The sequence below is a fragment of the Mastigoproctus giganteus genome, chromosome 10 (assembly GCF_048544385.1).
Source record: "Mastigoproctus giganteus isolate SK-2022 chromosome 10, ASM4854438v1, whole genome shotgun sequence".
Taxonomy (NCBI): Eukaryota; Metazoa; Arthropoda; class Arachnida; order Uropygi; family Thelyphonidae; genus Mastigoproctus; species Mastigoproctus giganteus.
Genome location: NC_143584.1, coordinates 158,101,111 through 158,116,534, shown reverse-complemented (window position 1 = coordinate 158,116,534; position 15,424 = coordinate 158,101,111). Strand labels below are relative to the sequence as shown.

At 37.3% G+C, this 15,424-nt stretch overlaps 1 protein-coding gene across 1 annotated transcript in view; it reads right to left on the bottom strand.

Moving 5' to 3' along the window:
* Positions 1–1,612: 1,612 nt before the first annotated feature.
* LOC150079407 (G protein-coupled receptor Mth2-like) overlaps positions 1,613–15,424 on the bottom strand; it is a 37,744-nt gene continuing 23,932 nt past the window's right edge. Inside the window, exon 3 of the mRNA XM_090383054.1 lies at positions 1,613–1,904. Within this exon, the coding sequence (XP_090239180.1) occupies positions 1,613–1,904 (292 nt within the window). The remainder of the gene's footprint in view (positions 1,905–15,424) is intronic.

The following is a 15,424-nucleotide window of genomic DNA, read 5'->3' as shown; positions in this document are numbered from 1 at the left end:
TTAATCAAATGACCAGACAAGTTTTCCGAGAGTGCACTCGGTGTTCAATTCCGGGAATCCTCATCAGGAATGTTTTACATCAATGGATCTCAAGAGAATTTCAAAGCACCAAAATCATTGCTTACGCCGACGACTTGACTATTCTAATAAGGAGATAAACGAGGTCTACCTTGGAGATTCAGGCAAATATTGTACTTACAAATCTCTGTAACTGGATGCGAGCGAGAAAATAAATTAAAAATTAGTCCAAGTAAGATTGGACCCCCAGAAACTTCCTCAAGTAAAAGTCAATGGAACACAATTGCCACTTGTATCCGAAATTAAGCTTTTGGGTATCACAATAGATAACAGACTACACCCCTCAGCCCAAGGATCTGGCTATTAAAATTAAACACTTCACAGGAGCAATTGTTCGAGTTTCTCGATCGGAATTTGGTCTCTCCTGGGGAACCTTGCAAGTGTATTATAACGGTATATTTAGCCCTATGGTAACCTATACCTCTGGCGCTTCGTTCCGTAGGGTAGGAACCATAATGGTCCAGAAAAAAATTAACATTAATGCAGTGCACGATGTTGTTATCTGTTTTGAGAGTTTGCCGGACGGTCTGTAATGTAGCGCTACAGGTTCTTGCGGGGTTTCTCCTCTTGGATCTCATAGTTACACACAAGGGTCTTGTCAATAGATTGAAGAAGAGTATCCCAAACCCAAAGATATCCCAAGAAATTCTTGGAATTATGCTAAATCGGAAAAGTTCCAGTGTTGAAACGAACTTGTGGATATGTGGACCTGGTGGGACACTTCTGAGCAGTACAGAGTTATGTATGTTCTTAAGGTTACTCTTTTTATGAATAAAAAGTTATCTTGTTTTTTTTTTTTTTTTTTGATATTTATACATCCTACTTAGTAATAGGACATGAATCACTAATACATAAATATCCATGGATATTTAAACGTCTTAATATAGTAACAGGACATGGATCATTAAATGAAAAACTGTTTAAATTTGACTTCTCACAAATTAATGTGTACATGTGGGGATATTGAATCGTGAGACTATGTCCTGTTTCACTGTTCTATTTACAGTGACTTTAGATCTGACTTGACAAGAATTGTGAGGAATCTTTCTGCAGGAATGGAATCTTTCTTTCTTCAGAATATGGAATTGTTCTGTATGTTGCAGACTTTTGCACAGGCCACTTTTCAAAGAAGAAATGAAACAATCCTTACCGGAATTGTAAATTCTAACTCTACACATTGATTACTGTTTTCACTGATGTGCATCAGGGAAAGTTGGCAAAGTTGTTACCTGTATTTGTTTGTTTACATTTTGAAATAATTACTTATTTAGGTTATAATGAATACATACTTATTTGTAAATTTGTAATTTAGTCCTGAATAGTAAATATACAATATAATGACAAATTATAACAAAATGCAGAATAAATAAGTAAAAAGGAGGTTATTATTATTTTTTTTTTTTCATCGTCGGTTCAGAGTTCTCTACCTCTCACTACTCAAGTTGAAACTGAGACAAAAATGACAAAGATATTAAAACGGCGTTTAGTTTTTTGTCTCTGATATAATAGTAGCGGTTAAAACCATTATTTTCTTCTATACTTGCGTAATATTTGTACTGACATTACTTTCTGTACTTGAAAGCATTGGCTGTGATGTTTCTGGTTTAGATGCAACTTCATGCTTGCAGATATCCGAACAACACTGTTTCCAAAACTGTTTCAGAATTCTCTTCTTGCACACGAATATGAAGAATAAAAATACACCATATAAGGAATTCAGGATTCCCACAACACCATACAACTGGCGCACTCCTGTTGCCCAGGGAATGAACTCTGTTATCCAAATCAGTCCCATAACTAGAAACAGCTTCAAGTAAAGATAAAACCTGATTAAATAAAGTAAATAATAAATCATGATTACTATATTTAGTTTATCAAATAATTATAATTATTATTGAATAATTTAATATTGGTTAATAATGAATATTAATACTCATTTAATATTAATTGAATATCTATTATATAATGATTATCAATATTAAATAATTAGTGAATAATCATTGAATTCAGTAGAAAACATGGATGAAAGATTATTTACATTACAGTACTTTAGTTTTAATTATAAATGAAAATACACTATCTCTGGCTAAATTGCTTAAACACGTATATTCTTTAAAAAAAAAAAAAAAAAAAAACCATATAGCATATTGTATTCAAACAAACACAGTTGGTTCGAAAAAAGTTACCAGGTACAGTATTTGTGAGAGTTATGAAATCACTCACCATAGAGGGAGAGAATTTCTGAAATCTGCTACGAGATGGCGCCATCCTTCGCTTTGTTTACACCTGACAAATAAAGCAAAATGGCGTGTCTACTAGAGCTGCGTTCTAAACCGGGTAGCACTAGGTTGGTAGCAGCTTAGAAATTTGTTGAATCCTTTCGGACATCATATTGATTACTGAGGCGCTCGTACCACAAAATCTAACATTTTGTTTACTATCATTGGATTTGCTTGTTTAAAGTAAAATTTAATTATATAATATTCATCTGATTTACTTTATTTCTAATACGTATTATGCAGTTCGGAACACAGAAAACGTGGCGTAACTCGCGCTGCTTACGATGAAGCGGGACACAAAATTTGATGTGGTGGCGTACTATAGAATAACGATGAAATGAGGGCAGGTATAAGGGACATTTATAGAGGTTGTATAAGAACTGCAAAAAAGATCACATTACAGAAGTCGATACAAGGTACTCGAAAATACGGTCAGTAATGCGTATGATCTCTATGACATCAGTACTGCGTATGATCCCTTCTATGGCATCAGTACTGCGTATGATCCCTTCTATGGCATCAGTACTGCGTATGATCTCTATGACATCAGTACTGCGTATGATCCCTTCTATGGCATCAGTACTGCGTATGATCCCCTCCAACGACTAAACAAGCCTGACAGCGGTGAACCGTGCTCGATATATTGGGGTGCCTGTAAGATTGTGTGGCAACAAATCGCATTCTTTCACCAGCACAGACCGAGGAGTTGGCTGTCTGCATGCAATGAGACGCCAAGAGGACGCCCCACACACGTTTGATCGGATTTAAGTTTGATGATAGTGCTGGCTACGGCAATCGTTGGATATTTTTAGTTTCAAGATATTCCTCCACTATTTGAACTCTGTGGGATATGGCGTTGTCGTGCATGAAAAGAAAATCTACGCCAACCGCACTCCTAAAAAGTTGCATATATGGTTTGAGGATCTGTTCTCGGTACCTCTGCTCAGTTACTGTAGATAGAAAGAGTTTCCCCTCCCCAGAAACTGGGGTTATTTCGTCCAGCAAAACAGGCAAATCGACCACAGAACACACGCAATTACAGACACAAAACACGGGTTTATGTAATGAATTACGGGTGACTCTAATATAATAATTTGATTTTTTTTTTCTTTTTGCGCAGTTACTGTACCCTTATTAAAGAACATGAGAGGGTTTGGCATTCGATCATTATTTCCCCTCACACTAGCATTAGCATTAGCATTAGTAGAGGCATTTGATGCAAGAAAGCAAGCTTATGCAGCATCAGCCAAAAAAAAAAAAAAAAAAAAACCACTTCCACTTCACCCCTCTGTTCGTTCAAAATACCTGTCCAGCTGAGCCTTAAACTTATTTAGGCTATCAACCTCCACCACAAGGGATGGAAGTCTGTTCCACCAACCAACCACCCGCTGGCTAAAGGTAAACACACACGAGAACACCGCCTTCCTCGTTAACTCCAGATGAAATAACGTCCAAAATCTGTTTGTAGGCTAAAATGGGACTCCTCATCAGACCCATTTGTCAGGGCTTCAAGTCATATATATGGTCATGGCACAAATTTCGAAGAGCTCTGGGGTAGTTTGAGGTTAATTGGATACAAAGCACTGGCTTCCTTGCGTAGAATCCACTTGAATTGAGTCTTAACACAGTCTGGTGGGAAATGTTTTCACCTGTGGCTGCAGCAACCTGAAGGGACAGTTGATGACAGGACTAACAGGTGATTCAGAGCAGTTGTTGAGAAGACCGCTGTCCCTTTTTGGGCAGGCTTGTGTCGGAGAAATTGGGATTCCAGTGGAGGATTAGACCACCACAATATGCTTGTTGCATTGTGGTTGGTTCTTCGATAGATGAGTGATGCTGTGGTGTTACTGTGGTTCCAGAGACTGTATGTGGAGACTGATTCAGATATTCTCCTTTAATGTCAACTGCTGTACTGTTGGAACGGTTAGGTATGAGACAAAATTTACTTCTTCATTGTGACCATAATTCCTGGTTTAGACATCTACTTCCTGGATTGCACTCCTCCTCATTTTGAATCTTCATAGTAGACCTACAAGTGTCATTTGGATTCTCATAGATCATCGCAACCTTAGTTGGGACTTTATAGTGTCAGATACCTGCATAGCATTTCATTGTGATATGGACATGACATTGAAAACGAATTGATGCTCTATGAGGGATTCTGAGATAATTGTTCATAAACATTGTTAGTGGTACAGCATCGTAAATAGATTGTGGGGTTGCCGGCAAAGCTGGTTGCGACCGCATAGTACAATAAATAAATATTAAATAAATAAAAAGACATCGTAGTGTTCCGTTTGACTATTAGATCCAGAAAGCGGGCTGATCTGGTTGACGTAGCCCTCTGGCGACATTGGCCAGCTCTTCTTGTAATGGTTCGTGCCTGCTGAAACTACTTCCATATTGCCGAGACGACACTGCGTGACACATTAAGCCAACGTACCACCTTCGCCTGCGACTGTCCGGCTTCAAGTCGCCCAACGGCCTGCCATCTCAAAGAATCATCTAAACGACGATGACCTGCCATCCTGACTACTGGAAATGTGGCTATCCCACCGAGCAAGCCAAAAAATTGGAATGAATAATTTGCATCTCTGTCAGGTGGTAGCTCGATTTAAATTTTAAATTTCAAATTTAAATTTTCTGTTTATACTCCGGCACGACAACCAAGTCAGTAGAGTTTACAATAAATCGTCAATACAAATATTTATCGTATTTAGTAGTCACGGGCTTAAACCCCAGTCCACTCAAGGAACGCGTTCTATGCACTCTCGCTCCTGACCACTGGGCTACGTCAGGCCTAATTTCTATTTTATATTCGGAATTTGCATGATGAGATGCCTATTATATCAAATATTCGCCTTCGGCGATACTGTTTGTAATAAAATATTCATGAAAAGCATTTGTTCTATTAATTTTGTCGAGCAGTGTATTTCCTTAGTAGTTTGAAATAAAACATATTGATTGAATCTGTAATATCCGTGAATTTCTTTAGTTTTTTGTGGAAATATTAAAAAAAATATCGAAGAGTTATATTAACATAGTATGTTTCATTTTAACTAGTTTTTTTTTTTTTTTAATTTCGATACTTGAAGAGGACATTAAAAAATAATAATTGATAAAACGAGAGCTCCACTGGCGAAACTATAATTCTGGGTCCCCGCGAAAATTCCGAAAGGCACCACGTGACCTTAACAACCATACCTCATCAATCATCAAGGCCCCTTAAGATTATATTTTAAGTCAGAACATCTCTTACCTGAGATATTTTTCAGGAATAACTGCATCTACGTAAGATGTAATCAGAATAGATGGAAATTGTTTCAAAGACCTGCTTAAAGGAAGGGGAAAACCTTGCAACAAGACAAAGGAATAAAAATAAGCTTTTGCCCTAAATCCATGCATGGCGAATAATTGAGAGTATAATGGGAGAAGATTACCCGAAGCTTGATGGGAATTTTTTTATCTATACAATCTTCAAAGGGGAAGTGAGCACGTGTCGAAGGCTGTATATATAGCCCTGTAAAAAAATTAGCTCTGAAATGGTAGCTCACCACTTAGATACAGGACACTACCCATCCTTTGAAAACACCATAATTTTAGACAAACAAGACACAAAAGTTAAGCTAGAAACCTGTGAAACTCTGGCCATAAGATCAATAAACATACATAGACCAACAATAATTTCAGAGGAGTGGGATCTAAAACAAATATCCTACAATTAATAACAAAATATAACAGCTATTAGACTATTATACCCCCCCCCCCATCCATTCAGGACCTCTACTAACGGGACCGGTAGCCACGTACCCGGTTTCCGAGTGTAACCTTTCATATTCTTTCCTCTAAATGACCTTTAAGCTGTTCTAAATCCCTAGATTTTCAAATTCCAAAACTATTAGTGAAATACGAGGGAGTGGGAAATTTCCTTCTATCCTGCTTCTCTTCCTTTCGCCTACTCATCCCCCCCCCCCCACACACACTTTTGAAATATGACAGTGGAACGTGCCGGGGTTATATATACAGCCTTCGACACATACTCGCTTCCCCTTTGAAGATTGTATAGACAAAAAATTCCCATCAAGCTTCGGGTAATCTTCTCTCATTATACTCTCAATTATTCGCCATGCATGGATTTAGGGCAAAAGCTTATTTTTATTCCTTTGTCTCGTTACAAGGTTTTTCTCTTCCTTTAAGCAGGTCTTTGAAACAATTTCCATCTATTCTGATTCCATCTTACGTGGATGCAGTTATTCCTGAAAAATATCTCAGGTAAGAGATGTCCTGACTTAAAATATAATCTTAAGATCCCATTTATTATATTTAATATTCTATTTTTATTTTTGATTTTGTTAAATTTCAAAACATTGATCTAAATTCAAAATGAGGACAGATTCTCTACAAGAGAAAATTACAATAGTATAGCATCTGTCCGATTTTACGAATATTAGCGGGTCTCGGTCACATAAGTTGTCTCTCCAGCATGTCTAGTAAAGTTTCGAGACGTCAGGATTCCCATAATGTCAATGTCATCAAAACCCCTAGACTCTTCTGGCCCCACCCTTCCTCGCGGTGGCGGACTTAGCGATAACAGTTTCATCACTGAGGGAGGGGTAAAAAAGTTGGGAAACCACTGCACTAGAGATACCGTCCGGTGTGGAAGTGCGTTCAGTAATTCGATTTTTACTTTCAAAAGAGATTACACAGTGCACTATAATTCCAAAGAAAGGTCTCTTTTGGTATAATGAATTTAAGAAAGAGATGACCATTTCTGTGACCTAAAAAATAGCAGGCATTCAACAAAATGAAGAGATGACAATATCATTAGCATGGAGAAGTGTGTTTTGTCAAACACACAAGGGAAAATTTGTCCAAACATGTATGAGATTGTCACCCTGCAGCTTGGATTCCGTAAAGTGCGTGTACGCTAAGTACCCAATAAATTGATAAATGAAACATGATACACATGAGATTATGCTGCAGCTGTTGACTTACTGCATTACTTACGGTGATGAGTTCCTAAACAAGACTGACGGGAGACGATACGATGCACACCATCATACTGCCGGATATGAAAAATAGATTCGATAACTTGGAAGTATTCTAAATCCCCTGAAGCCCAAAAATTTCGATACCAGATTGACTGAAGCAATGTTTTATGACTGGAGGCATTATTTTGATTGACTTCATGGTACTTAGGCCCACAATCAATTCTGATTGATACTGGAGAAAGCGAAGTCAAAAATCCGCCAAAAATATCACGCACCCCAAAACAGAATGTGGTTTTGTTTGATGATAATGCTGCCTTTCAACTGCAAAAACATCAATGGTTACAACACAACTGTGGTAGGTAGTGGAGCGTCCACTGTATAGTTCTGATTTTCATTGGTTTAGAAGCATCTTTGTGGCTGGCACTTCAACATAGACGTGATTGTTTAAAGTGAAGTGCGTCGTTGACTTTTAAGGTTGACCCCTGACTTTTTTTTTTTTTTTTTTTCGGAAGCATATAGACAACCTCATCCCACGTTGAGACAAATACCTTAATCAGCAAGGTAATGGTGGCGGCTATGTTTCAAAATATTAAAAAGATAAAATATCAAAGTACCTCAATTGTATAATTTCTGAACAGCATGGTTAAAAGCCTTCCACTTGTGTGCCTCACATTTTGGACCACCCTCGTATATGTTCTCCACCTTGTAGCAAAGGGGAGCAAGCAATCCACGATATAACGCAATATTATATTATAGTAATATTTTATGTGTATGAATATTTAAAAACAGTGAATAGATTTATCTGAAAGTTCTAGAGAACCACTTCTATGCCTCCTCTCCTCCCATTTCAGTATTAGTATTGGTAAGGCCAAATGATGGAAAGAAGCGAACTTTTTCTGCATCAGATTTTCAAAATGCATCAGTCAAAAATAAATGAATAAATAACAATAATTCAAATAAAGCAGAATATTCATACTATTCCTATTCCCATAAGGTAATCATCCAATTCTGGTTTACACTTAGTCAGACTCACCGCCTCTACTACTGGTAGGCAACTTATTCCAATATTCGATACGCCACAGCCTTACCATAGGTGAACTTCATAATATCCAATCTTCTATTATTCCCTAAAATTTTATATTCGTGTCCCTGGTTCGCGTGACACCCACGAGGGAGAACAAACCTTCCTTCATTTTATTCAATACCTTTTTTTAATGCTTTATACAACCTCAATCAGATTTCTTTTGATTGGTGAGAAGTGCATCGCATTGCACTTCTCACTAATCTGACTTGAACAATCTCCAGAAGCTCTGTTTTTTAAGCGCTGTCTCCAGACCCGAATACAATGTTCCAAATGCGGTCTAGCCATTGCCTTGTAAAGAGGATAATGACGTCCTTCACCCTTTTAGCAAAGGTCTTATAAATCACAGACAAGAAAGTATGTGCCTCCTAGCCGTCTGTTTATATTGCATGAAAAATGTTATGTCAGATTGAATCATAACACCTAATTCTTTTTCGACTTTTATCTCCTCTTTCCCCCTAGCTTATACATGACTTTCAGGATTTCTGCTCCCCAAATGCACAATATTATTCTTAAATAATGCTTAATTTTTTTCAACGCATTGAAGTGAATAAAAAGAAATACGGTGCAAATTGTAAAAGTAACGGAGAGTTCATTTAATAAAATATATTAAGAACCATACAATATACATTAACTATTCTGACCTTATCCCCTCGTCAGGAAAATTTATTTTCGTAAGCCCAATTAAAAAATAATATTTTTTTTAATTGGATAATCCTGGAGTAATTCAAGAAAAATTATTTTTCATTCTTTATTAATATTTTATTTATTTTATATTTACCACTTTTGGCTATCATTGCTATTACTTTGCATTTTTATCTATCCTACCTCCTCCTTCAGCTGCCAATGGGGTTATTCTTCGGCGAGTTAAAACGATGAAAGTCAATCGGCTGTTCTATTATTCCCAAAAAAAAAAAGGGGGTGTATGGCTATTGGCCTCGTACGTGAATATAAAAATCTACCAGTAGTTCATCTCCATTTACCACTCGTACCTATTTAGGAACGTTCCATTTCCTTAAGGAACGATTTCTTTGAGTCTGCAAAAGACTCTTGAACACAGCGAGATAAACGCATTGCACCGTCTTTGCCGTGTACTAACCACCGGAAAAGCGGTCGATACGTAATGTCTGGACGGCAAAGTACTGTATCAGGTGCTTGTGGAAACTGGATAGGCGGCAGGTACTAACGACAACGTCGGTATCCACAGCAACCGATCGACCTCCTCTACGCCTTGCAGTCTACCAAGAGAGGCTTATTTCTGCCCATCTCAAGGATTCTAGTGCTTCTGTATGAAATGGGCTTATAATACGGACGATTACAAAACAAGAGAAATTTAAGTAAATATTAAAGTTAAAAAATAGATGGAAAAATAATAATAATAAATAACAGAATTTACGATTATTATTTTCACTGTCGTAGGATTTATGAATCCTGGTATTTATTAATAATTTTAGAAAAGATAATTTTCTAAAAAAAAAAATAATTCTTTTCTAAAATTTTCTTTAATTGTTCTATATCTTATCGTTAATTTTCTTAATTAAGTCGTAAAAGAATTTTACGGCAGTGAAAAAATAAATCAAAACAGTTTTCTAAATGAAATGAATACGAGAGAGAGAGGTCAGAAATTCAAAATCTTCAGTAGAGTTATTTGTTATCGTTAAAATAGAACAACAAAATGACTGCATGAAATGAAGCAGCAGAAGAAAACAAAATCGATTTTATTTGTCATCGAAGATTGTAACAAAAAAAAAAAAAAAAATCGCGTTGGCTTATACGTATTAATGTAAACTTTACTTTAAAGGAAATGTTGAAGTTTATTGAGACGCACTACTTTTCTTTATCCGTTCTTCTGTTTCCATTTCCTTCGATCTTTACATTGGCGTAACTACGTAACGCAAAACCCTGCATTGCAGGGGGGAGGTTTCTGTTGCGTAAATGGGCCATAAAAATGTAATATAGAAGAACCCTTATGGGTGCTATTTTATATACTGGAGGAGAAGAATCGAAGTTATTCCTCTTCTAGCTTGTTTCATGTTATACGTTTCGGGCAAAGGAAATGTAAAATATCTTAAGCTCATTTTGTATTAATTGATTTTTAGTTTAAATTAGAGCGTTCAAGTGCTCACGTACATTATTTCCTAGGTTATATCGGCTTGGAAGATATCGGGACTTAGTAATGATGTTTCTGCAGTTATTTTAAGGTATAAATTGTAATTGGCATTCCATCTGTTTCGCGTTTGAATGTGTAACTAAAATTAAATATTGATCTGATTATGTCTGTTTTTACAGCAAGTAAGTGGGATTTCCGCTGACGAAAATGATGACATGATAAAAATACCGGACCAAATGTCTATACCAGTATCGATTTTTAACGCCATATAGCCAAATTAATTTATATATAGTGTAAATGCAATATTTCAGTTAGCAACCTTGATTTTAAAATAACTTTTTTAAGGTAATTTTTTTGAAGGGAGCAAACACTTCAACTTATCTTGAGCAGGAAATTATCTTAAACGGAATCCGCTTGCACAGTATAATTTAAAACTGCTATGCAAAATGTGTTTTGAACACTGTTTATTAGAATCGAGATTATATGAAATAATGATAGTAATACAATATAATACAACACACTTTATTAGTACACAAAGAAAAATACAATAATGATAATGTATTAATTAAAGATAAACAAAATCCTTGTCAACAACTTCATTGCCTAAGACGAGCATCAATTATCATAACTGATGTTAGAATATGATGAACAAATAAAAAAAAAAAAACAGCAAAACATTTTATCAATTAAACCAAAAAGCGCCATAATTTAAAATTTAATTGAAAATTGTACAATAATAATAACTACGGGGCTTTGACCCCTGCTCGCTTTGCTCGCCAACCACCGCGCACGCTTTTCTACGTAACATGTAGAGGCATGACGGAATAAGTCAAATCTTTTCTATGTAAAGACACCTGTAGAAACGAACTGATCGATATCTAATCGGGAAATGATCTACGTAATTATTTACCTGCGTATTTGTAGTGAAGCAATTTCCTGCCCACTTGTACCACGTGACCCGCACCCCTCTTCTCTCATTGGCTAACCCACCCCACCACGCGGCATTCTCGTGGTGAATAAATATCGCTATGTAATTGGCAAAACCTGCGTTTACATAGGTCATTTAGGAAAACGCCTTTTGCTTCCGGTTCCATAATGCATGAGGAATATTGTTGCATCCGAAAGGGCAGGACTAAAATATTTACAAAATACTAAACTATTTACAAATACACAAACTATATCGGGCGTGCAGCTGACATTTCAAAGGAACATCAAATGATGCCGGGAGTGGTCATGTGCAGTCAGTTTTGCTACAACGCGCATTTTTGAAACTCGATTTTGCTCTAACGGGACTGATATATTACGAAACAATGCAAGTATAACGAGATTTTCGCGTTGGCTCATGCGCGATTTCGTCTGCCAGTAACACCAGGTGAACGCAAAACCCGGCACCAAGATGAACGTAGCGACCTGCTCAGCAATACATACAAGTTTACAAAGCTTAAACGTCAAATGTGTGACAGCCATATTTCCCTTTTACTGTAGTTGTATTATTGTTCGGAGACACACTGTCATTCGCTGTATTTACAAGATAACACATGATATTGTAGGCCGACTCATGTTTTCAGGACTCACATTTTTCTATTTGAACAGAAATTTTGTGACGCGTGAGCAGAGGAGCACATTTCTGGAAGTCACTACCATAAAACAATAAAAACAATTTGCAGTTCCTGGTTTATTTGGCTTTTCAGTTAGTGCCAATCTAATTATAAACGGATATTAAACTCGATATTATGTCACTGGTCAAATATCATAAGGTCAGATGTCAGTCACGAGTAATTACAGACCAGTTAGTTTAACTTCTGTTCCGGGTAAAATAATGGAGTCACTGTTTAAAGATGCATTGCAGGATCTTCTAGACAAGACTGCAACAATAATTCAGACAGCATGGGTTTGTTAAGGGAAAGTCTTGTCTGACAAATTTGATTGGATATTATGATGTGATTACAAAGGAAATGGATGCAAAAAATAATTTTGATTCATATACTTGGATTTCAGGAGAGCTTTTGACATTGCTGCGCATGGAAGACTATTGTACAAATTGGAGCAGAATGGTATTAAGGGTCAGTTGCTACAATGGATAAAACGGAGGTTGAGTGGGAGAAGACAGAGAGTGGTAATCAATGAACGCTGCTCTTCGTGGACTAATGTTATTAGTGGAGTCCCACAGGGTTCGGTGTTAGGTCCACTGTTGTTTTGTATATTTATCAATGATATTGATGAAGGTATATCAGGCTTAATGTCGAAGTTTGCAGATGATACAAAGGTTGGCAGGGTTGTTAATGGCAGTGTGCTGCTGCAACATGATCTAGAAAATTTGGGCAGATGGGCTGAGAAGTGGCAACTGAAGTTTAACATTGACAAATGCAAAGTACTGAATATGGGTAGAAATAACCCCAGAGGAACGTACCAACTGTGTGGTACTACACTTAAGGTGGAAGAAAATGAAAAAGACCTGGGAGTAATTGTGCAGTCAGATATGAAGTTTTCTGAGCAATGCAGAGGCTGCAAGAGCAGGTCATGGGGTTTTGTCAATGATATATAGTAATTTTGCTAGCAGGGAAAAGGAGGTGATTGTCCCTCTGTCAGGCCACACCTTGAGTACTGCGTACAGGTCTCCAGACCTCATTTTAGGAAGGAGGTAGATATGCTTTAGCGTGTACAGAGAAGGGCAACAAGATTGGTGAGGGAAAAGAAGGGGTCCTCTTACCAAGGGAAGCTTAAGTTCTGCAAATTGCAGCGGCTGGAGACTAGGCACCTGCGAGGTGATCAGATTCAGGTATATAAGGCCTTGAATGGGTTGAGCACGCTGAATTCTGATGGGATTCTTCCGCTTGCTTAGATTACGAACCTAAGGGGGCATAAATTCAAATTGAGGAAAGACAGTTGTAGAATAGATGTGCGGAAATTTGTCTTTAGCCAGCGGGTGGTTAATTGCTGGAACAAACTTCCATCTGTCGTTGTGGAAGTTGATAGGTTAAATAAATTCAAGGAGAACTGGACAAAATTTTAGGGGAATGGTTGTGTAATTTTTTTTTTTTTTTTTTGGCTGATGCTCATACGCTTGCTTTTTTGCATCACATGCCTCTATTACTATTATTGCATTTGCGAAAATAATTGGAATTGTGTGAGTTTTTACGTTATTATGGTGAAATGTGTTTCCCCTTCACCGAAATCTTCAATCATATAAAAAATATAAATAAATTTTCAGAATCTTCTCTTCGTTCCTATTTTTTAAGCTTCGTAAACTTGTCTCATTTATGTGTCCCGTGTTCGTCGCTATTGATTGCTTATCTTTTCGTGTTTTAAATTTTACAACCCCAAAAAAAAAAATGGAAAATGTCAGTGAACAGAAATATTTATTAGAAATTTAAGAGGTTTAAACCTGTGTTAGCAATTTTATTGGATTTTTAACTTTTTTTTTTAGTTTTACTTACCATACAGAACACTTTGTTTTTGAGTGCTCTGCCCCTATCCCTATTTTCCCCATAAGATCTATTGTTTTTAATGGGCGAAATACCATAACGAGAGATTTTTAGGAACATATGTACCGCGTTACAGCAGAACTGATTGTTTAGACAGTGAAGCGTGTGCACGAGATTGGTGAACGTTATGGACGCAGCTGTTTTTCAATGGAAGACAACAATGTAATTATTTATCTGTGCAATTATAGTGACGTATTGCCCTGTCCTCTTCTCCCATTGGCTCGAATAAATATCACTAGAAGGAAAACTTTTTTAATGTGTAGAGAGATAATAATGGAGGTCCCTGTAGTACCTGTCATGGAATGAATCAGGCAATTAGCAATAGCAACTACAAAAAATACAACGCCAACTGGAGTGACAGACAACATATGTCGATGATGCCACCTTGCCCTAGAAACGACAGGGTGATTACCCAGACGGAGAACAATCACAGACGCGACCAGATAGCCAGGATAATACATCAGAAGCTAGAGAAGAAATACCAGTTGATCAAAGAAAGTATACCATATTACAAGTACGAACTTCAGGCTGTAATAGAGACCCCTGCTCACCAGCTGTACTGGGACCGCGCGATAACAACGGACAAGATGATCCCGCCAACAGACTGGACCTAATTCTCACTGACAAGAAGGAAAATAATACCTACCTGATCAACAAAACGGTACCCAACATCAACAAACTCCAGAAAACCTCGAGGAAAAGGTCAGGAAGTACACAGCCCTTAGACAGGAAGTCAAAGATATGGCATATGGAACAAGTAGAAGTTATTCCGATCACCGTGTTAACCCAGTAAGGTGCCAAAGAACACATATATAACAACCAACAACAGTAGTCCTCCCAGAGAATACCTACAAGGAACTGTAGAAAGTTGCGATCATGAATAACTGTAGGATAGTCAGAAAGTTCTTCGACCAATAATAATAGGTAGTAGCAAGACAATAACAATTTCTATGCACCTGGTACCAGTACCCGTCGCGGAATAAAAAAAAAAAAAAAAAAAAACCCACAAAGACGGCATTAGCTAATCTCAAGGATTACTTCCAGAAAAACACAGCAGCACTCTACCAGGACATAAGGAAGACAGACAAGTGGCATTCCCCACTCAACCTAAGCAATGAGTCCCCTGCCGCCCAGACAGAACAAACGAAGCTAGAAAGATGGGCAAAGAAGACGCTCCATGGTAGACATTACAATGACCTCCATCAAGACCACATGCATAAAATGGCTTCAAATGCATGGCTCACGAGCGGGACACTCTTCCCCGAGACTGAAGGATTTATGCTCGCCATCCAAGACCAGATAATCAACACCGGTAAATATAGAAAATACATCGCAAAGAAGCCCAGAGTGTCAGATGACACGTGTAAACAATGCCAACACATCACCGCAGGATGCAAATT